General features: G+C 41.6%; 1 protein-coding gene across 5 annotated transcripts in view; it reads right to left on the bottom strand.

The window, feature by feature from the left end:
• The window catches only part of AFG2A (AFG2 AAA ATPase homolog A), a 188,607-nt gene that overhangs the window by 158,158 nt on the left and 7,198 nt on the right, over positions 1 to 23,251 (bottom strand). For all 5 annotated transcript variants that reach the window (XR_011096056.1, XM_068680660.1, XM_068680659.1 and 2 more), the window contains exons 6-10: positions 21,322 to 21,451; positions 20,594 to 20,650; positions 19,602 to 19,725; positions 18,043 to 18,298; positions 5,995 to 6,149 (exon numbers count right to left, since the gene is read on the bottom strand). Coding sequence is in view for 4 of the 5 variants with exons in the window: in XM_068680660.1 (XP_068536761.1) it covers positions 5,995 to 6,149; positions 18,043 to 18,298; positions 19,602 to 19,725; positions 20,594 to 20,650; positions 21,322 to 21,451 (722 nt within the window). In the remaining variant the exon portion in view is untranslated. The remainder of the gene's footprint in view (positions 1 to 5,994; positions 6,150 to 18,042; positions 18,299 to 19,601; positions 19,726 to 20,593; positions 20,651 to 21,321; positions 21,452 to 23,251) is intronic.

The following is a 23,251-nucleotide window of genomic DNA, read 5'->3' as shown; positions in this document are numbered from 1 at the left end:
ACCAAATAAAACTTCTCTGGTATTGTCAGTCTTTGACATAGAAGAAAATTACAAAGATAAGGGAGAGTAAACACAGAAAATCAACACATAGGGGTCAACCCCTCAGAAGTACTCTGAGATTAAAGGCTAGCTGGAAGGTGAGGAGCTGCTGATCTGCTGCCAGCAGAACACGTTGTGTCTCATACTGGGAACATGCTACAAAAACTCTAGAAAAAAAATCCCTGTATTTCTTCTTAGTGACTAACAGCTTCTGGTTCTTTGGTTCTTAAATAAATAACCACTTTATAAGCCTGAGGAAGTAAGAAATATGTACAGCTGATAGCCACTGCCCACTGAGAAGGATCTGAGGGCAGAGGGATATGCCAAGGGTTGAATTCCTTTATTTGGGGGAGGGAGGAATGGGACAACACTAAAATGGAAAAGAAATAAATTCAGTAAGGTCAGAGCAAAGGTAAGACTGAATCAGATACAGCAGAGTAACCCAGTAGCAGAAGAGAGGACAGGGCTTTAGGATTTTAGTGGGGGAATTATCAAAGTGGCAGGCCAGTTCCCATAGATTGAAAGCCAATTTTTGCAACCTGCCAATATTTCTTTTTGAATTGCGGTTTCAAAGTGGTATTGTGGAGGAAAAAAAGCAAACAACACCGTTCTGTTGCTGTTCCATAATACCAGCAAGACCAGCTGCACAAATCAGATTAAATGAACAGATGAAAATGAGCTGCACACAAGTCTCTGGTTTTGAAATACAAGCATTTATCTGAAATCATCAAAAACAGTTAAGTGAGAAGCTCCACAACAGTGCGGAAGGGAAGAGGAAAAGAGAACCACAAATTCATATCACCAAAAATTGACCTCAGCGCCTTGGGCTCCCAACACAGTTGAGAGTGAGAGAGAGACAGAGCTTCACAGAGCAACGCAGCCCGATTATCAGCCACCTTTCAGAAGTCCCATACGTGATCATCTCTCACCCAGCTTCTCCCTTTTTCCTTCAGTGGGAATAAACATGGTGATGAGATGTCTAACTCAGGCGCCTCAGCTAGGTGCCTGAAGTTGGAAAGAATCCTCCCTTCCTGCCTAAATTTTCACAATAAGAGGTAATGAATGCAAAAGATAATAAATAGAAAATCAGAGATAGTCATTCCTATCATAATGTCTTTATATCTAGACAAAGGGATTTTGGCAAACACAAAGGAAAAATTTCTGAAAATGAATTAAGACACCAGGAATTTCCTACAACTTTCAGCAACAGTGGCAAAATCCATTAGTGGTACTTTGCACACACAAAAGCCAGGGAGAAAACACCTACATGTTGCTTTCACCCCGTTTCAAATATGCAGACTATCGCACAAGCCTTCTGAGGTGCTATTCACATGACTTTTAGGATCCCCTACATGTCATTTAGCATCAACAAGATTGACAGAAGTGGACATACAAATAGGACCACTAAATGTGAGCTTGCAAGGTACGAGTTATAAAAGAAAATAGCTCACCAGGAAAAAATTCAGTCAACTTACGTTGAACTTCTATAATACAGGGCAGAATTCAAAAAAAGCAATGGTAAAAGCAAAAATAGCTAATTACACACTACATTCACATTCTGGTCAAGTCCAAAATGAAGTACATGTCTCCTCATTTTAAAAGGATATAGAGAAGTAGGGAAAAACACCACAGTCCCCCACCAACAATGCACTCTGAGGGAAGAATTCAGCTGGATTCACACAAGGCGGTATGCATGTATGCTCGGCAGAACTAGGTGGATTGTTTTTGCATACCATCCCGAGGAACTTGCTGGCTGCAAATAACCCAAATGACGGTGCACACGCTGCAATGGCCAGCTTCACATCTTCACCTGCAGACGGACTGAAAGGAAAGGTCTCGCAGCAGAGCAATGAAGTGTGATATTCTGTCGCTGTGGAAATGGTTGCAAAGACTAGCCTTAGGGCTGAGCTTACACACGCAGAGACAGCGCTCTGCTATGGTCTGTAAGACACCAAGATTTCATTACTGCCATAATCTTTAGCTCTCCCTAGGTCAACAGAGCTCAGAATGTGATGCAGAACAGCAACTCCCCGGAGGTTGTTCAGCAGCAGCAGTAAAGAAATAAAGCAGACGTGCAAAGGATGTCTCATCCAGAACCTTTTGGCTGCAAAGACACAAATCTGAGTGTTGAATTACAGTAAAGGGAACGAAGCGGGCAAGCAAAACCCATAGCACTGTACAAAAATTTCAGAAAGACCCATAGGAGAGGGAGGAACAACTACAGCGCAACTCTCCAAACTGATGAAATATTAACTTCTGATTTATAACGTGCATCCCCTTTCTCCTAAATCCCTGCTGCACAAAAAGCAGCCTTCTAAAAAGGTTGTAACACATAGCAAAGTTCAAGGAAGGTTCTGTAAAAACAGAAAACGAGATCCCATGTGGAACTGGGCAGACAAGGGTTTTGCATGTGCCTTGGTCACCAGCAATGTGCACGGCAGTCCGGACAAAAGCAGAAGGACAGGGGGATGCTGAAAGGCAAAGCACAGGGAGAAGCACACGGTGACACCTCCACCTCAGCAGCTCCTCTTCCTCCAGCACACAGCCTCGCTTTATCTGCCACCCCAATCTCACTTGTGGCTGCTTTCCCCATCCATAACTTTGAATATCCTTGGAATAAGAAAAGAGCTCAGGATGTGTCAGTGACAGTTCTTTCATTATCCATATAACATGTGAATGCCACCGGTGTTACAAGCAAAGGGCAACACGACAGGTTATGAATCACCTGAAGTGAGAGTTACAAATAAAAAGTTATTAACTAGCTTGCACCTTTCAGAAGCAGACAGCAAAGCATTCTGTAAAAGTTAGCAAATATCCTCCGACAACAAGAAATAAAGTGACTTCAGCAAGGCCACCCAAACCACTCACTTCTATTACATATCTTGTTCTTTAGCTACTACCCCAAGTATACGTATAACAGAGGTTTTTCTAAGTCTTAAACAAAAGACTGCAAGAGGGGGATTTTGCTCAGCAGCCTCCTAAGCAGTCAAGCAGTTAACACCCTATTCTAGGACCTAAGAAGTGAAGACTGATTCAAAAATTACATTTTCTTTACAGCCTACTTAAAATTCTGCAGATTTCAGAGAACAAGCTCTGTGTTGTCTAAACAATTTGGAGTTCATAATTAAAACATAATAATTTTCATTTAGTACCAGAGGTGACACCAGCCTCAAAAAACATAAATGGCAAAGGTGTCAAGACACTATGGGATGGAGCACTTGTACAAAATACCTTTACTTGTAGCTTTATTTTAAGTGACTTTGCACTCTTCTTACTCAGTTTGCATATGGCTACTTCAAATCAGTTAAAAATGGAAAAAATAACACCTTCTCAAGAATAGAAACTTAAAAAACACAGAAGTCTCAGCTTAATTCAGCATGTACATCAATGGATTTACTTGTCACCAACTGCATAGCCTAAAAGCCACCAAGGGGGCTGACAAGTGAATAATGTATATATAACAAATGGAAAAAAACAGGATATTATTAACGTAGATCAGATTTCTGTCTGCTATTTGGAAAAAATCCCATAGCTGATCAGCTATTTCATGACTGAAAATATTTTCCGATTGAATTTTTCCGATGACAAACAACATCAAGGTCAAACTTCAAAAGACGAAGGAATGTGATCCCTGATTTTCTAACAAATCCACCCATACAACCAACCATCTAGCTAGAGATTTCTGAGGCAAGGAAAGCAGGCAAATAAAAACCTATTCTTACAGCAAGAAAGGATCTGAAGGCTGATCAATATAGGATGACTTCACAAAATACCATGCATGCAGATTCTTTAACCAGATATATACACATATTTGTTTCTTGAAGAAAGCTGGACTCCTATCTTGTTCATGCTTTCTTTTGCTTCAACCCCCCATCACATTTTTAAAATTTTGCTGAGAACACCACAGATTGGCTACGTAAGGGAGCCCTGTTGGTGTACATTACTCTAGAGCACCTACGCAACATAGCACAGTGCAGCAGGTCAACAGCCAGCTAGGAAAGTGTTGGGTGGATAAGTGGAAAGAGGGGTAAATTAGTAGAGAGGAATTTAGTATGGAAATTAGGACTATAAGCATCAGTTCCACGGCAAGTGAGCAATACTGAGGTTTCCCTGAGCGTGTTGCAGGCATTCAAGCGAACAACACAAACCAGCAAAGTGTTCTAGGACATAGCACCACCAACACGAGATGCTGTGACCAATTAGTGGCCCTGCAACTGCATCCAGTTAGCTGTTAGAGGCTTGATTTCTACTGAAACCAAGTACTTCTATACCCAATTAACAGCAAGTGTCAGAGCAATCAGTCAAACACGTGGCTTCAGCCAGAGCACTTAGGCATGTAACCTTGACTGGTGAGGCAAAACTGAGTCTATAAAATTAGATTAAGACATACCTAGGAATCATTACTAGAAGCATGCAACATAAAATTTTGCTTACTCTTCTTAAAAATGTATCTGAGGAAATAGAAACTGCACTACATTCTCCGCTACAATGCATGTCCTGTAAGCACAGAAGGAATCTGCACTATGCTGTTACCTTCCCTTCAACAAAACAATGAGTCTCGGTAGTATTCCAGTGACTCAGCTGATGTTTAACAAATAAAAGTAAGTGACATTTGAGGAAGCCACTGGCAGGATAGTTTAGTGGCCAACTGTCATAGTAGGTTGACCCGGATTCAGAATAGATTTCCTTGAGACCTGACTTATGTATGTCATCATTGCCCTGTTTAGCAGCACTGCATCCAGCTCCAAATGGGTCGGTATGTCCAGAAGGCAGAGCACAGTGATAATGACATGAGCTCGAGAGACAGCAGCAAATTAAGCAAGAAGAGATTAGTAGCTCTGGTTCTCAGCAGAACCAACCAACCCTTGCAGATGCTGATGGCACTACACCGTTTCCAGAAAAAAGCTGTCTGGGGCCGACACAGGCATTTCCACCCAGCACTTCGCTGCACAGCACGGACTCTTAACAAGCCAAGTGTGACATCCGAGCTGGCTGCGTGCAGCATCCTGTTCACAGATTTCATTTCCCATTCCTATAGTTTGGGAGCGAGGGTCTGTAGCTGTGCAGCCCAATTCCCAGATGACTCATCATCACGCAGAAAGACAGAAATGTTTTCTTCAAGGGGTTGGGGAGCTGCTGAGAAACACCAGCACAACCGCTTGCAGACTCAAGAGCCAGTAAGAGCAAATACATTTTCTTTCACTCAATCTTCTTAAACCAGATCAGAATCTTCTTAAAGTAGATCAGCTCCCCAGTTCAATTTATGTAGTGTCTGTTACCAAATTACTATAACATAACTGAAAGAAAGAGTTGTCAGCGGGGCAATGATGACTGAAGATGGCACTGCCAAAAGAATTGTTCGTGTAATGACAGTCCCTGATGGGTAACTGCTTGGCAGCGATCACACACCCACAGCATCCAGCTCTGCCCTCAGTTAAAACCTTGTGATCTCACTGAAGACTTTCAGGACACAGCAGTAGGAATTGCATGGAAAATTACTCAACTGCTTTACACAAATCACAGCAATCACTCTCTTCACAGTCTTGTTTCAATACACTTTGATTACAAATGCTAACATTTGGTTTCTACTTAAATTTGTGTCTGCTTTGCAAAAGGCTCCAACTTACACAGCTATTTAGGATCTGCTCAGAGCAGACATCCTAAGATTTTTACTCCATTAGTCCCCACAGCATATAAAACTACGTATCAGGTCACATACTTATGCACTACCAACTCTTTCTAGAGCGTTAAGAACTCGGGTTTTTGTAAATGTTTTTTTGTTTTTGTTTTTGTTTTAATTTCAAATTAAATAAATATGTAAACAAAAGGATGATGCACAACATTTATTGGCAACTTGAGACTTCCACTTCTGAAAACGACTCTCTTTGGTAGGACATTTCAATGCGTAACTGTGACTCTAACAATGTTGCTAGTGTACTGCAAAAAATAACTTACTTTTGGCACATCAACTGCCACCTCCCTCATGGCGCTGGGCCTGACATCATTCATCCCTTGCAGGAAGTCATTGAAAGCAATCATCACTGACCCAGCCACCTCGTTGTCTGAGGGGTTAGCTCGCTTCCCCAGAGCTCTCCGCAGTGAGTACAAACCTATTAAAAACAAAACCCATAAAAACATGTAGACTTCATCCTGTTTCTCACAAACACAAAGTGCACAACACACAAACACACAGCAGTGCTGGAAAGGAAACGATAGTCAAAAGCATGTCCCAGCGCCGGGCCTTAACTAGGTCAAGGAGCATGCAAGACACTTCTGATGAGAGAGGAAGAAAAAGGGGATCTTATGACCACAGACAGAATATAAACTAAATCAGTTCCAAAAGACAGAACAAAACAGCCCTATCCCCGTGTTCCTGAGACGAAGCTAACAGGACAAAACCTGCACGTGGCCATACAATGATCCAAACACGTTTTTAAATGACAAATTAGGAAGAAGCGTAATGAGTATTTGAGACAAGTATTGATTTAACACTTGCAAGATACCCATAAACATGTCCATTCCCCTATTTATTAGGACTTCTTTTCCCCTCCCTTGGCTGCTCTTAAAAAATAATGCAACCAAAGTGGTATCTGTTACTTTGATTGGGATCCTGTTTTGCTACCTGGTAGGATGCCAAATACCATTATTTTTCTTGATATGCAACAAACACTCCACCTTTTCTATACCCCTGCAATTCTGAATGGCTCTTCCTTCCTTTCCAGCCATCAGTGCACCTTCCAGACATACACAGGCATAGCTTTCACCTTCTCTTTCATTTGGCCAAACCACTGACACACGCCACTCATGAATCTTAATGCTAATTCCTAGCTTGTCCCTAAAATCCAGTCCTTCACACCCTGCAGAGGCAGCCCCCACTCACCCCACAGCAGCCCCAGCAGCGCCACCCGCAAGCCCCACGCTCTCAGACCAAGCAGCCACAGCCCCCGCTGTGCAAGATGCCCAGAAGCACCATGTTTCTCCCACTGTGTAATTATGCCTTTTAAGGTCTAATGTCGTTTGGAGTTGCATTGCTGCTATTTCCAACCCTGCTCTATGACTTGGAGCTGTGAAATGTGTGATATATTAATGCGTGATGACTATAATCCTATACGCAGGCATGCAGACACGCAGACATGTAGTACACAGCCTGACGTGTGTTACAAAAAACTGGGGCGGTTAGTACGGCACCAGTTTGTCTTGCATGACCATAAAAAGACAAACATTTGTTAAATCTTTTCTATATTTAACCAGAGAAAACACCAATTAGTGCTAGATGAAAGCACAATAAAGGGGATAAGCCCTTTCTGAAAATAGATGTGGTTTTAACTTGCAGCAGATTATTGTCTTTTTTCTGCAGAGGCACTGGTAGATGGGGACATACAAAGTTTCTGACAATGACAGGAATTCTGCATTTCCTACAATATATACAGTGTGTGAAGAGATATAATATCTCCCCTGTGCACCGGTACAGCTGGTGTCTCTCCATAAACTGCCAATTATGACAGAGTCAGAGCACCTGCATTCAATACCCAGGCTCTTAATACAATAATGAAAAAAAAGAAGTTTGCAATTCAGGTTTCCCCTTGTGCAGAACATCCAGAACTAATAAGATATATAAATAAAAACATTCCACGAGGCCAAGGAGAAAATGAAAATCTGGTCACCAGAGGACATGCATAAAATACAACTCATTTTAACAACCCAGACAATTTTCATGGTTCTTCCTCCCCCACTTCTTCCTTCCTCCAAAACAGTTCATTTTAAGCAAACAAAAGCGAGAAGACACAGATTCATCCCTGCAGACTTAAAATTTGCATCCAAGCAGATAACAAAGCTGATAGGTTTTTCTAGAGCCAGAGCAGCAATGCCATGCGGGGAGGCAGGTACTGGGGGACAAGTCCTGTGCTTTGGTTTTGGTGAGGTCAATTCATTTGGCATTCTCATCTAAAAAAATTAAAGAATAAATAGCATAGCATGAAGTTAAGGCATAGATAAAGCCAGTAACTGATCGCTGGTCCCCATTTCTATACCTAACTGTTCCATCAGGTACTAGTTTAGCACAAAGCCCATCTGATGAACTGTAATCACAACACGGGTATCTTTCTCTCACTACATGACCAATTCCTAACATGATTGATTTTTTTTTTTTCAAAAAAAAAAAAAAAAAGCTAGAAACCCAGGTAAAAAGGCACAAAGAGAAGACCACTCCTGAGCATTGTGCTGCCAGGAGCACCCGAGTGAAGTTTCAGCCACCAGCAGCGGGTTTGCAATGCAGCAGCCCTGATCCAGAACAGGAATAAAGAGGTCACAGCTTTCCAAACAAAGCCTGAATTAATTTCAGCATGTGCACGCACACGCCATTGCACAGGTCAGCATTTAATTGAAACAATGTTTTACATTAAAACAATAATAAAAAACAGATTGGAAAAGAAAGCATGATTCTTCCTGTTTCCTCCTGTTATCATAATCATTCTTTCCTGCACTTCAGACTGACCTCTACCCAGAGGGGGAAGAAAGTCTTATTAACAGGAGAAGGATACAGCCAGTGGCTTGCCTGAGGGGAAAGAAAACACATCCTTGTCTAGAGACACTGAAAGATATGTGTAATGTAAGGAAATGCGGGGCAGGGTGCAAAATATGCTGCTACAAGCAGTGTACAGGCAAGGGGGGTGAATCACAGAGCGGACGCAAGTTGATCTGCCCCACAAAACACCAAGCGGCTCGGCTTGGCCATCCGGCTCCTTCTGCATGGGGATGATGGGGATGTCCAGAGCACGGACACAGTTCAGCTTCACTTGCTGCTTTCAAGACCCAGCTGACCTGCAGGGATCGCTGAATGCCAGCAGCCTCTGTCACTGAAACATCACTCAGAAGGCAGCATCTGCAACCGTGAGCAGTGCTGATGCTCAGCAGAGCATAAATGGAAAATCCCAGTTTACAGAAAAAAAAAAAAAAAAAAGAAACAAGCATAATAAGTCATGCATGATTACCAGCAATGGAAAATAAACAATCTGTTCTAGTCCAGCAACTGTGCGCCCTACCTCACTAACTCATCCTGCCTGTCTAGAACAGAGGAAATTAAGTGGACAGAAGGGGAAAGACCAGCAGAACGCCTTGTCCTGGTACAGCTGGTCCTCCTTTGGCACCGGGCTGAGCGTGAGGTAGATAGCATTGTTCCCCTGCAAGGTTTTCCTGCTTGTAGCTTGGCTAAGCCTTGGCACATTAGATCATAATCACAAATGCCTGGGTCTAAAAATAGACCCTACTACGCTGCTACATTTGTCAGTCTGTGTATAATTACACCCTACTGTAAATAATAGAAAGCATCCACCCAAAACAATGAACATACATACTTTAGGTTTCTAAACCAAATACACACAACACACGAGGAAATCAGGCAAACAAAACAAAATCATTAATCACGCTTCTTTCACTGCCCGTCAGCCGCTTCTTCCACAAATCCGTCTTGCCTCGACTTACTCTACCAGAAGCATAGCACCAGCATTTGTAAGCAGCTTCACAAAAATTGTAATTTTCATGCAAGCTTGTTTACAAGAGGAAATGTTTCTTCTTTCCCCACTAATCCGGCATTTCCCTCCCAAATTACTCTGGCCAAGCCCTGGAGACACATACCATTCCTTGCTGTGACAGCTCTCAGATCCACCACCATGCTCTCCTGCCTGCCTGCAAGAGGAATGCTCAACAGCAGAGATTTCAGCTCCCTAATGGCACTGTGTGGGGCATCTTCCTCTCCTTCTAGGTCTTTAGACACCGTACTTCAAAATGTAACAGTGTTATGCATAGAAATGAACATTTCATATAACTCAGAATCAATTTTGAAATTTAGAAGCCCTAAGAGGAGTGTTCCTGACTTCACAAGTAATGGATACAAAAGTTATTCCAGTGCTTGATAATTTTAAGATAAGGAGCTCTTCTCCTTTATTATGTGACAAATTGTGTTAGGAAAGCTTTTACAGAACTTCATGTATCACGTACTACAGATCGCATGTATTCTTGAACATGTAACCTCATAAATAAATGGAGTTTGTAGTCCTTTATTATGACATCGGATGATCAATTACAAGAAAAAACCACACGTGTCTTGTTGCAGGAACCACCACTCTCCATGGCCAGCTGAGGTGTATTCTGCCATTTGCATCCTAAGAAACTTCTATAATTTAGGAATGTTTTCTTTCACTTGGTGATTGTTTTATTTTCTGTTTGTTTCAAACAGAGCAATAAACTTATTGAGGAGTGAGAAAATACCCAAAGATAAGGCTACTACTATAATATGTTTTTAAAACATATTTCCTGTGATTTTAATCTCTACATAAAAATGTTTGTCCATTTAGAAATTCTTCAGAGAGCAGAAACCCTGAGCTTTTTTTCTTTTTCCTCTTGTAATCGCATACTGCAATTTGTCTTTAGCTGCCAGCGCTGTATGGTAAAATCCCCAAAGAACTTTCATATACTGTTTGCACAAGAAAGATAATGCCCTTAAATCCCTTGTAACCATAACATTGCAAATTCCCTCCGCTAACCTGAGCATTGATCTACTGTAGGGATTGCGGACGCGATTTATGGCCCTTTGTGAGGAGCTGCGGCGTTCGCTGGAACATGTCTGCAGAGCTGACTGCAAGTCGCTGGGAGGTGCAGCAGGGGAGGGAAAGGAAGGAAGGAGGAACTATATTTTCAAAACCCCTTTCATACAGGAAACAGTTTATTCACAGATCAGATACGCACACATCATTTATCCTAAGGGAATGACAGCGCGGGGAAGTAACGAGTCCCAGACTGCCCGTGTTTGTGGCCCGCTCTCATGTGCAGCACACCTAAGCTAAGGTGAGACCTGCACATGCAAGGAGGAAAACAGGGCCTGCCCGCCTACCTGAACAGCAGGACACCACAGAGAGCACCTCCATGCTGATCCAGTTGTCACTAGGAACGCTGTCAGGCCAGGATACAGCTGGGAGTCAGAGGGGGGAAACCAGCGAAAGCTGCCCTTACAAATACTCAAGTTCTGCGTCCCAAGAGCAGCATCCATTCAGCAGACACATACCTACTGGTCGCTGGTTTTACTCCTGCAGGACTAACAGAGACCTACAACTTGAGTTACATTTTACCAGAGAATCTTTTATGATCTTTGTTAACTATAAAAAGAACTAAGACTGCTCTCAAGCCCTAAGTTTGCCTAGAAACCATTTTATCTGGAGCCTGATGGGGGGGGGTCAGAAAGCCTTAACCTTTTCTGCTACTGCACCGTTTCTACACAGACAGGTTCTCGAGGTATAGCCATGCTTGACACGCAGGATGCTTCTTTCTCTGCCTCAATTACTACCAGCTATGGGAAAACAGCATTCTTGACTAAGATACTGAGAAAACCTGCACCTTTGCAACCTGATGATGAGCATCTACTCTGAACAGATCAGCTGGCACCTTCCAGGTGCAAGGAAGATGGAGCGAGAAGCCAAGGGAGGAAGAGGGAGTGGGCTCCACGTGCTCCTGCTGGCCGTGTCTGGCTTAAAGCTTGCGAGTGCTGAAGGTGGGCATTGACTATGGTCTTGTCACACTGCAAATCAGCAGGATGGAACGCGTTGTGAGAAAACTCAGACATTCCAGTGTAAATACCTATTTTTTAGGGTTAGGTCTATGTCACACCTGGGCTTTTCCCAGTTCTCCCAGTTTGTTTTTTTTTGCATTTTGAAGTCCAGTGTTCTACCATTTCTGCAAAAATCTCTCAGTTTCCTAAGAATACAAAGAGATGGCTTATCAAAAAAGTAAGTATTATTATCCCCTTGAGCTTAGAAAACCATGTTTTCTACAGAAAAAACATGAAAACCATGTATCTCTATACCAAAAAGCAAGAGGCCCTTCCCCACATCACTTTAAGTGGCCCATGGGAATCAGGATTCAGTCAGAGAATGCAATAGCAGGTAACTTGCAACAGCTCAATCTCAACCTTTTTCCACGCTTCCAAAAAAAAACAAAGTAGACGTGGTGTTTTCAGTGCATGTCAGGCAGTGCTTTGCCTTCATGATCTGTAACAGTGACAAGTTGATTTCAAAACAACCCCCAAAATACCCTGCAAAACAAACAATCCCATTGCCTCGGCCATCCAGTGCCTTTATCCAAGTCTATACTTTCAACAGTGTCTTGGGTCCAAATTCCTATGCTTAGGAATATAATCCAAGGAAAATACTTACATTTATTGCACATGCCTGGCAAAACTCTGGCCCAAATTGTCTTGGGAAAGGCTCAAGCTGAACCACAAACTTCAAGGCTTAGAGAAAGGGTACAGCTTAGTGCTGCCCTCACACCAGGCCATTTCACCAAGACCATGGCTGAGCTGAATGAAGTGCTCTGCTTTGTCTTACGAGGCCGAGAAGTCATGGAGTGAACACAAAGTTTGTCTGATGGAGGGGGCAGCCAGGGGCTGGGCCTCGAGGGCTCACGCTTCCTGCAGGTGGCCCATTTACCTAAACTGCAGAAAAACACCATCGATCTAACAGAGACAGTCCTGGATTTCAGGGGAATTTGCTTCCCCACCGATTACGGTGAAGAACAAAAAACTTATGAGCCCTTCAATTCCTTTTTCTTTGTAATGCAAGGGGGCTAAGGTGTGTGAACAGGAGCACAGGTCTTCAGGGTGGGTTGGAGACTTTCTTTTTTGGTTCATAAAAGAAGCAGCAGAAAGTGTCTCAGAGCCAACAAAAACAAAAATACAGTACCCTACTGAATTATTTGTATTTTTAAAGATCTAACAGCTATATATAATCAATATTCAGAGGTACAGATTAAATGGCGTATTGGCTTTTCATCCTAGCTGTATTATTTACCAGAAAGCAGGGGCAATAAAAGGGCCAAGTGAATATTAAGGACAATAAGACCTCAAAACCAGAGGAACCAGAGGACTCAACATCATGACCTTAAGATAGCAAATAATGCAAGCTGCATGGCTACATCAGTTCAGCAGGAATGCTGACTTACACTGGTCAACAGCGTAGCTCAATTTCTTCTTTCTGTAATGTTTTTGATAACAGCCAGCTTGTGTAAATGAAGCATTATAATCCTGAAGGCAAAGCAAGGTGATGCCTTCACCTGTATTGCAATCAGGCAGCTTGCAAAGCTTTGAAGCAAAGCAGAAGGATGACTGCTGCTTTCACAGAAGTCTGGAAGTTACACTGGTCGCAAAGCAGCATCCTTACTGGAACCAAATCGATGTTATTGCAAGAGCGACCACAATTTAAACAAAGACATTTGTTCTTCCTCTCCTCATGATGCTATCTTATCACGGTCCAAGTGTTTTATATCAGCACACTGAAATTATGTGTAGTGAACAAGGATGTTCAAGATAAATTCTAAGAGTTACAAAGCAAATACTTCCTCTCTCTGTAAACAATACGACTGAACCCACTTCTTGAAGAAATCAAGCTATATTTATATTCACTGTCTTGAAATGCTACAGGCAGCCATAGAAGGATAAGTTTATAATAAATTGCTATATTTGGAAACCTTTGTTGCTAAGCATCTTCTAACATTCAGTACAGTTTATACCATTCATGTCCCTGCTACATAATTAACATTTCATCTGTTTTTCCAAAAAAGTGGAGTGCTTATCTTTGTTGTTGAATTAAAACCATTATAATTTTTTAGGGAATGAATAAAAGGCTGTGTGGCCAATTAATTAAAGCAGAAGCAGTGAGCTCTCATGGGCATACAAACACTGACATTACATGCAAGGATAGGGCAGAGTCTATCTCCTGAACGCTGCCTCTGCTTGAGATAAAACAATTCAGAATTCAGCTGTTCACACTAAAAGGTAGCCCACTAACCAATTTAGGACATGGGAAACCTCTTCCAGCCTTGAGAACATGACTCTTCCAGCTGCACATATACGCAAGCCCTTTTCTTGGCAAGAATTTTGTGCATGTGAATCCCTCAGAGGGCACTCAAGCCCTCGAGAGTCAACTCATCACATGCTGATGTCCACAGGATATGGTCCAGCACCTGAGAAGGGATTTGCAGGTTTTCCATATTACGCTGTTAACCTTTCTGAAAGGTTACAGGAGGAAGCAACGTGCAGCTAATGGTGGAAATCACAAGCAAATTGCCAGGCAGTAGAGAAACTCAACAAATCACAATTTCTCCATGGTAGTCATTATAGATAATGTAACCTTGAACACAGATGAGGCATATTAATTCTGAAAAGTCTTTCATCAAAACCAGTGATACCTGCCATGTTAGAAATATCTTTTTTTTGCTTTTAGCTTTGACAGGCTAATCATAACTGCTCAGTTATTTGTCAAACCAACAAACAGTATCTTCCTTAACATGTGAGACAGAGACACGTGTGTCTTGTGCAACACCTCGGGTAGGGATACACCTACAGAGCTGATGCTGTCACCCTGGTGTCAGCTCTTGCAGCAATACCATAAGCTTCATAATTCTTCACAATTTTTTCATATGCTCATGTAATTTTGTCATTTCATTTTATAAAATGCTAGAACTCTATCTGCTGTAGCAGCAAAGAAGGTATTGAAAGAAAAATCCGCAAATATTTGAAATAATCAAAACAGTGCTTAACCGATGCTTATGACCATCTGTACTTCAGTATTTCACAGCTGCCTGGTCACAGTAACCTGTTTGGAAAAATCCAGTGCACAATGCGCTGATTCTCAGGTTTCTTGACCTCCTTTCCTCCCGTTGCCCATTCTAGCACAGACGGCACTGCAGTTCTGTACACACCATACACGCAGGAGCTGAGAAGCATTCAGCGCAAGCTGAACTTTAAAAGCTCCTTAAACTCCTTAATCACTTCCATGAAAATGCACTGAGCTGCTGAACAGAACAGACAACTGGCCTGTCTGACCCCAGAAGTATCGCTAAGCACTCCTTGCATGGAAGAAAAAACGAGTCCTGCCAAGAAAACAGTTGGAATATGGTTAACGCCACAAGAGCTATTTACTTTTCATTAATCCATGTTCTTCAGAATTGTATAGAAGACAAACAAAAGCTTTTATAACGAAGTATCTTAGGAAACCTAACTATTGACGCCAAAGTGAAAGTTTTGGCTGCCGGAGCCCTACAATTACTCCCATTTACCATGTCATATTAATTTCTACAGCCTTGGTTTATATAAGCAGTATATACACAATATATATAATATTGCGTATAAAAAAAACAGAGTTGAAGTATAAAGATAAGGAAGGAGGAGTCCTTTAAAAGTTATCTAAACTTTGTATTAAGAATATAAACATATTTAGCTTGTAAACTTTCAGGCTTTCCAGCCCCAAAGAAAGTAACTAAAGATGCAAATGGGATAACTGGGACTATGGAGTCTCCCAAAGACCTGTGCTGCAATACAACTGGCAAGCAAAATAATCTTGTGCTAAACACTGAACGGGTATTTCTGAGCTCAGAATTCATGCTTCTAAATTACTTTCCACGTTTTACCTGTACTTACATGCACATCGTGAGTGAAAGTTACATTTAACTTGAAAACTTGTGAAGGTACCTAACTCAGATACTGCCTGAACATTAAACATCTTGGCTACTCAGAAGCACGCATCAGCAGTCCTAACTATATGTTTATATCAGGTTTTATATTTTAATATACACGAATATTACGTTCAATTGTGAGCACCACATTACCAAAAGGTTATTGACAAACTGGAGGGAGTTCAGAGAAAATCAACAGAAGTTCTCAGAAGGCAGGAAGGACTTATTTATGAGGAAAGATTAAACGAGCTAAATATTTATAGTTTGGCGAAGTAATGAATGAGGAGGTAGGGGACATGGGAACAGCCCACAGATATCGTAAGGGTGTAAACACTACAGAGGGGGACTGGATGTGTTATACAAGGATGCAAATAGAAATAATGGGATAAAAGTAAACAAGGAAAACTTAGGATGAGTATCAGAGAACATTCCTGGACAGCAAGCCATTTTGGCCCACGGCACAGTTAGTGAAGCAATAGAAGCCCATTGCTCACAACAACAAACAAGACTAGACAAAACACTGGAAAACTTGCCATATGGAATAACCCTGCACTGCTAAGGAGAAATATTGCTTCATAAAAGCTAGTCTTTCCTAAGTTTAACTCCAGTGAAAGTAGTAATATTTTACAAGGTGTTGAAAATTTAATATAAAAAAAATAGATTTCGAGAGCTTAAATGGGGAAGAAAAAACCCTACTAAGAACATTCCTTAACCACAAAGCAATTTAAATTCAGTGTGTGTAATGCTTCCAAATCATGCTTATGCAGTTTTTTGAAAAGGAAAAAATACACGTCGGCTGCAAAGAATTAAAGCAGCTGGACTGTGTTCTCCCCAGCAGAGGTCACTCCAAGTTAGCAAATGACAAGGAAATATAACAGCACAGACTCGACTTCAGGAAAGGCTAATAAAAAGGAGACGTCCTTGTTCCCTTGTTCCAAGCACTGATGCAAAGCTCCCAAATGACAGCGTGTCCTGCACCAGTATATGCCAGAGCTTTTGGATCTATACAGAGTTGAGAAAAGACATAACATTTAATTTACACGACATTCAGAATTTATTGTCTAAAAAGCCCTCATGAAGTGGGTAAATATCACCTATTTGCAGCCCATATGAAGTGTCCAGAATCAACATGTGCATGCACAAGCAGCACCTAGGCTGGATTGTGTTTAGAATTCAAGCCACAACTTTTTCACTCATATTTTTACATTACTTGAGCTAAGGGTTTGCTATGTCAGGACTGTGACACAGGCAGACTGACAGACTCCCAAAAGCAGAGGGAGGAAAACAAAAAGGAGTCTGCTCTGTTGTTGTTTGTATACATTTGTTTTTAAAAGGATGTTTGGTATCTTAAAACACAACCCTAAGCAGCAGAAGAATGCTATAAAAATAATGCTCTCAGTCCATACAATTTTTTTCCTCTTGATCCATACAGAAAGCCAAAAATTCATATTTGAGGACTATCCCTTAAAAATTCTGTAAACTGGCAAGCAAAAGCCTTGCCATTCCAAGTGCCATCAGCCCTAATAAAACTTCCATCAGCTTAATAGTTAATTCTGATGCAAGAATTAACTGAGCATTGTGCCACTGCCAGAGGAAGCTGTCTGGGTGCCAAAGGAAATAAAAGTAACCAGCACATACAGCAAATACATATTTGCCAACTACAAGGGAGCAAATATGCGTAAGCAGAACTGAAGAGTCATATTTTGACTAGACTGCTTTAAGCAGCTCCTCATGGGCAGATTTAAGGTCACTTAAACCACGCCGACGCACTCTAGCAAAATGTAAGAATTGATAGAGCGCACTTTTAGTGTTTCATCCAATGAAAACAGAAGAGAACTTGTGCTTAAGTGTTGCCTGGAACATAGCGAACCCTTGCTGAGTGATGCGTGGACAACTCTCCAGAGCTGTGCCTGCACTGGAGGCCACAGGAGGCTTTCCAGCCCCCAGCACAGGCTGCACGCCCCAGCTCCACTGCCCAACCTCACCCAGTGCACACAGTCCCACAACGCCGCTCACAAGCTCCTTGTCTGTAGGTAAATGACACAAAATACAGAAGCAACCACGCAGGCTCATCACTTCTGCAACCTGGTGATCAGGACCTGCAGAACAAGCTGTCCAGCCTGAGACGCCTGGGACTTTCATACAGAAGGGGAATACTGGAGTCCGAGCAGAAAAACTTTTAGGGGTCAGTCAGTTAACTCGTTAAACCTTCACTAAACTGAGACACAGCTAGCTATCCAGTGTGCTAGGGATGGCATATGGGAATCCCTATTATTATTAACAATTATTTTTAAAATTGATGAATACTCAGAAGTGTTTTCCTGGTCTGCCCAGGAGCAGCTGGTTTTCTTCGTGCTCTATGCTTGGCTATGTTTCCTTCAACACAAAAATTATCATGTCTCATCCTTTGAAAAGCCATCAGTAGGCTGTGAATTTTTATTTTTTAAACAAAAGAAAAAGACTAACAATGAAGCAAGATCCTGAATAAGATACACAGACCCTTACCTGCTTCCTTGCACAAGGCTGCTAAGTCTGCACCCACGTAGCCATGTGTGCTATCAGCCAGTTGCACCAGCTCTGCAGCTGTGAGCGAATGGGGAACTTTCTTCAGAATCTTTTGGAGTATGTCCAGACGGTCCTGGGCGTTAGGAATGCCAATTTCTATTTCTTTATCAAAACGGCCGGGTCTGCGCAGTGCCGCATCCAGAGCATGGGGACGATTGGTGGCCCCAAGTACCACAAGCTGCCCTTCGCTGCCCTCCTGAACACATCAAATAACACAAAATAATTAAACTAAATTAATAGTCATGTAGCTTATAAGCATATTTCTTGCTTACTTTTCACTACTACCACACACATTAAACCTTGATGATAGATCTCCAGGAACAAAGCAAACATTTCCCAATATACAACCCACAAGTGATCCCACCCAACCTATGTTCACAATCTAGCACTACCTTAGGTTTTAGGTACATACAAATAACACAAGAGAAGCTTTACCCTCAGATGCCCTCATCACATTGTATCACACTAATTTCCAAGAACTTGCTTTCCTGTATCAGAACAGTAAGCACTGAAGAAAAAAATAAAAATGAAGCGTTTAAGCAAAAAGGCAGTGCTGGCACAAGATCAGAAAGGTATCAACAGGCCTTGAACAAGCAAGGCTGGGAAGCAAATCATTTAAGGTATAAAAACCATCAGAGACAGCAGGTTTTAGAACCTCCTGTAGGCTCAGCAGGAAAAGCAAGGTCAAAAATCCTAACCAATTTCCTCAAGCTCTGCTTTTTCACTGTTAAAGTGAGGCAAAAGCAGGTGGGTGGCTTGCAGTGCCAGTCTGGTTTTGAGAATGAAGTACTTCTCCATGGAGAACGCCCACCAGTCTTGGCCATCAGAAAATATTTTCTGACTGTGAACAATCCCACACTGGTCAGCAAAAATAAGTGTGCAGGAAAACAGCAAGAAATTTGCAGATTAAATAAACAGCAGAGACCGCTTTTTCATACCGTGGACAGAGTTCTTTAATCCTTCGTGCTAATAATCAGAAAATAATAGATGAGAGATTGGCAAACTTTATGGCCTTAATTCATAATGCACTAATGTCAATTAAATCTACTGTTTCTTGAGTAGGCTTTTTTTTATATCCTAGGTTTTACTATGGCAATCGTAAAATCATTTCCTTCAGTAATGCAGACCGCCTATCATCAGAAGTACCTTAACTTCTCTGATTTCAGAGCAATCAAAGTCCCTGGCTTAGTTCAATGATAGGCTATCACTAAAATTTCAGTTTTATCTCTAAAACTACAGAAGTTGGAGAAGGCAAATGAAAGATAGTGAATGAAAGAAAATCTATTTATTTTTTTTTTTTTGTAATTTCACAGTTATCAGGCAACATTCCCTTCCTATGCTTAGCATCTAAAAAAACATTAGATTACTATATGAAGTTTCACCTAAGGCTATTTTCTTTTCCCTGGATGATGCATCTAAAATTGGCTGCACTATAAAAGCAAAATTATTTTGCTCAGTTAGTCCCCATACGCATTAATTGTTTCTGTAAGACTACTTACTGAGCCAATGCCATCCATTAATGTCAGCAAGGAAGCAACAACTCTCTTTTCAACTTCATTCTGAGCCCCTTCTCTCTTTGGACAGAGTGCATCCAACTCATCTATAAATATAATGGAGGGGCGACTAGGAAAAACAAAACAAAAACAAAAAATTTCAGTAGCTCAGTAGGATTTAAAACATCAAGACAGAGACATGCAAAACAGTTTAAGGGAAACATACAGGTCCAATGAAAATTAACAAGCGTTCCACTCCCTTAGGCAACTGAAAGTTTCAGCCTTGAACATGGCACTACTCTAAGAGATAAGTACAACAGGTAAGAAATTAGACAGCTAACACCTTAACACTGACCAGCCCACTTTCCTATGCCTCACTCCCAAAAACTCAACACTAAAAATACTGTTTTCATAAGTAAAAGGTCAGCATTTTGTTTGCCATCTCCACAAATGTGATAGCATTTTGCTAATGCATTGTGAACAACCACCATCTGGAAGTCTGAAGGCTGCCTTGATCAGGTCTAATAATTTTGGGCAGACCGCCGCCCTGAGTCAGAGGCACGCTATACCCAGGACCAACACTCGCTCATTTAGAGCCAGCTACCATGTCTCAGCTCAGCACTGCTCCGCTCTCCAAAAATAAAACTAGACAGGAAAATTTGGATCCGGGTGAAACTCTGGCTCATGCTTCCATCTGCTGAAATAAGTGCACAATGCACTAATGATACAGAGCGAGCAATCCGGCACCATCTGCAACAGTCCCTGAACCAGGGCAGTGTCCAAAAGCATTTAACAGGCATACTAGAATTTCACTGCTTTCCTTTCAGTTAAGCACTATATAAATACATTTATTTCCTTTTAAAAACCGCTGCAGGAAAAAATTACAATTCAAAGATTCTTGCAAATGTTTTTCTTTTAAAAACACCAATGTTAACATGAATGCTGGAACCAGCACCGCAAATAAGTGAGCGTGAATACAATTAGCGAAAAGAACATACCGTAGAGAAGCTTCGGCAAATATCTGACGTAATCTTGCTTCAGATTCTCCATAAAACCTACAATAATTAAAATATTTTAATAAGAGACTTTTTTTTTTTTAATTGGTATTTTCCAGGCAACTTGGAAAATTACTGCTCGTCTGTTCCAAAAAGCCACAACACACCCTTTCAAAGTCTCCAGCACATTTACGAAGCACATACAAATCTACAAGAATCTTCATTTCCACAAGGACAAAAACTAAGGTAAAGCTGGGTTAAGGCAAAGATATAACTATTTTCCAGGTAGCAAAATAAATAAATAAATAAATAAGGGAAAAGCTTGTATCTTCTGATTCTGTATCTGTATTTTTAAAGAAACAAAAATAGTTTGCTGGAGTCATCAATCTGTGCATTGTCGCCTTTGAATTTCAAACACGCTTTAAAAAGTCACTCCTCCTGTTGCAGAAATAACTTAACACATAACTGTGAATGCAGTTTTAGCCCTCTTTTTAATTTAGTCCATGCCTTACCCAAATTTCTAAGCCAAATCCAATGAAACTCTTTGATTGCAAAAACAAACACAACCTCTGCTTGAGAGAACCCTTTTTCCCGTTTATTTTTGACTCTTGGACAGACAGCCCAGAGCCAGATCTACAGAGAGGATGATGGATCGCCAACGGGTAGATGCCAGCACAGATTTAGGCCTAATATATTTGTAGAATTAATGAAAATAAATTGGGTGAACTTACTTGCTTATTATTTCAGGCCCGTTAATAACAGTTACGTGAGCTCCAACCTCATTTGCAATGGCTTTGGCAATCATCGTCTTCCCAGTACCTGGAGGGCCATACAAGAGCACTCCTCTAGGAGGAGGGATTCCTTTGGACAAGCACATGCACACAAACAGAGAAGAAAGTTACTTGTGATAAATGCCTGACTGAACAAGCTGCATTTGCACATTACACTGCCCCGTTGTTATTACTGATTAGAACTTGAACTCAGCACTAACTTCCCTAGCCAACATTATTCTTACCCTTGTGATTAAATGGTATACCTTCAGGGGGAACAGCCCTCTGCACAAAACAGTTGTGATGCTCAGATGGGACACACATCTAGGTTTTATACTTTTGAAGTCCAAATGATTTTGTTTAAAATGCAGCCATTTAAACTGTTTTCCCCATGCTTTGTGCTTTTTTTTTTTCCTGAAAAATTATTGGACTAAGCACGAAATCTTCCTGAATGTACTTAATAAAGTTACTTGTGACTGTTACACACAGTGCCGTTATTACAAATTTCCAACAGAAAATCCCTTTTTTCCAACAGTCCAGAAGTTTCAGAAATACTGTGAGGCTTGATTTAAGTACATAGCTACACCTTAAATACTTTGAAAAAAGATGAAAAATACACATCCACTCATTAAAAGGATGAGTTTGTCTCTTTACAAGCAAACGTTGAGCACCAAAACAGACAGAAACATTCATGCACAGAACACAAAGGGCAGTGGAAGAACCAGGCATTCCTGGATATTGTTACAACTGGACAGAAACTACAGATAACTGCAGAAAAGTTAGATTATGATCCCAGGTCAACAGCTGGAAAAAGCATTTCAAACCAGCAGAGGCAAATTAAAAGGGCACAAAGCCAAAAGCAGAAAGTGAAAAAATAAAAAGCAAAAAGAGGAGACAAACTGTGGACAAAGTATGGACCCTGTGACAGAAGGCAGTGTTGAAGCATGACCAGAGAAAGAAACATCAGCTGGGTGCTGCAATTGAGTGATGCTTGAAGGACACGCTACATGACAGTGGTGACAGGGGTAAGTCACCTGGTGAGGACAGGAAGCCTGAATCTTAAGAACTAATGTACTTGAAAAGACAGCAGTATCTGCTAATCGATAGAGGCTAGCAGTAAAGTGTCTGTACAGACAGGTTACTTCCTAACAGCCCATTACAGCATGTGCTGCTCCCTCATGTGGTGTGTCTGGTGCTGGCAAGAAATGGAGCTGCTGAACCAAAGGTCTTGCCTCCAGTGACATCCTCCCTGCCTCATCCGCAGGCAGGCAAGGGCTCACGGCACGTGGATGGCTCCCAAAAGCTTAGCTGGCAAGGAAGCATCACCTTCTCCCAGGTTATTAGCAGAAAATCTGATCAAGCCCTTTTAGGACAAAGGGTGAAGAATGCTAATGCTGAAGCAAGGCGTCTGCCAGCACAGAAACACACAGTGGGCTGGAGGTCAAAGTGGAGCTGGACCACGCGGGGCTCAAGTCAACTCGCACCACCCTGCTGACACCCCCGGGCCATGCCCACACCACGCACACTGAAAGAACCACCCGTGCCTTACAGACGTGGTCTCCGTGGTCACGGCCATCACCTCCTCTTTAATGGGTGTGTGTGGGAAGAGTGGAGGCAGAGAAATAAAAAGCCTCAAAGCCACAATACGAAAGAAATATTTATAGGCAAGAGCCCTGTCTCACAGCAATGCACACCGAGACAAGTACAGTGAGCAGACGTGCCTGCTTTATGTGCGTATCCGTTTGTAATAAATACACGGTACAGTTTTATCTTTGTCACAAAAGTCCTCTCAGTTCATATATATGTTAGATATAATTTAAAATATGGCAGCAGTAATCACGTTAATTTTTCAACCCTGTAATTCCATACTAAACACAGTGAGCAGTTTGGG

The sequence above is a fragment of the Anas acuta genome, chromosome 4, assembly GCF_963932015.1.
Source record: "Anas acuta chromosome 4, bAnaAcu1.1, whole genome shotgun sequence".
NCBI classification, from domain to species: Eukaryota; Metazoa; Chordata; class Aves; order Anseriformes; family Anatidae; genus Anas; species Anas acuta.
The sequence above is the reverse complement of the archived record's forward strand: the minus strand, read 5'-3'. Positions and strand labels throughout refer to the sequence as shown.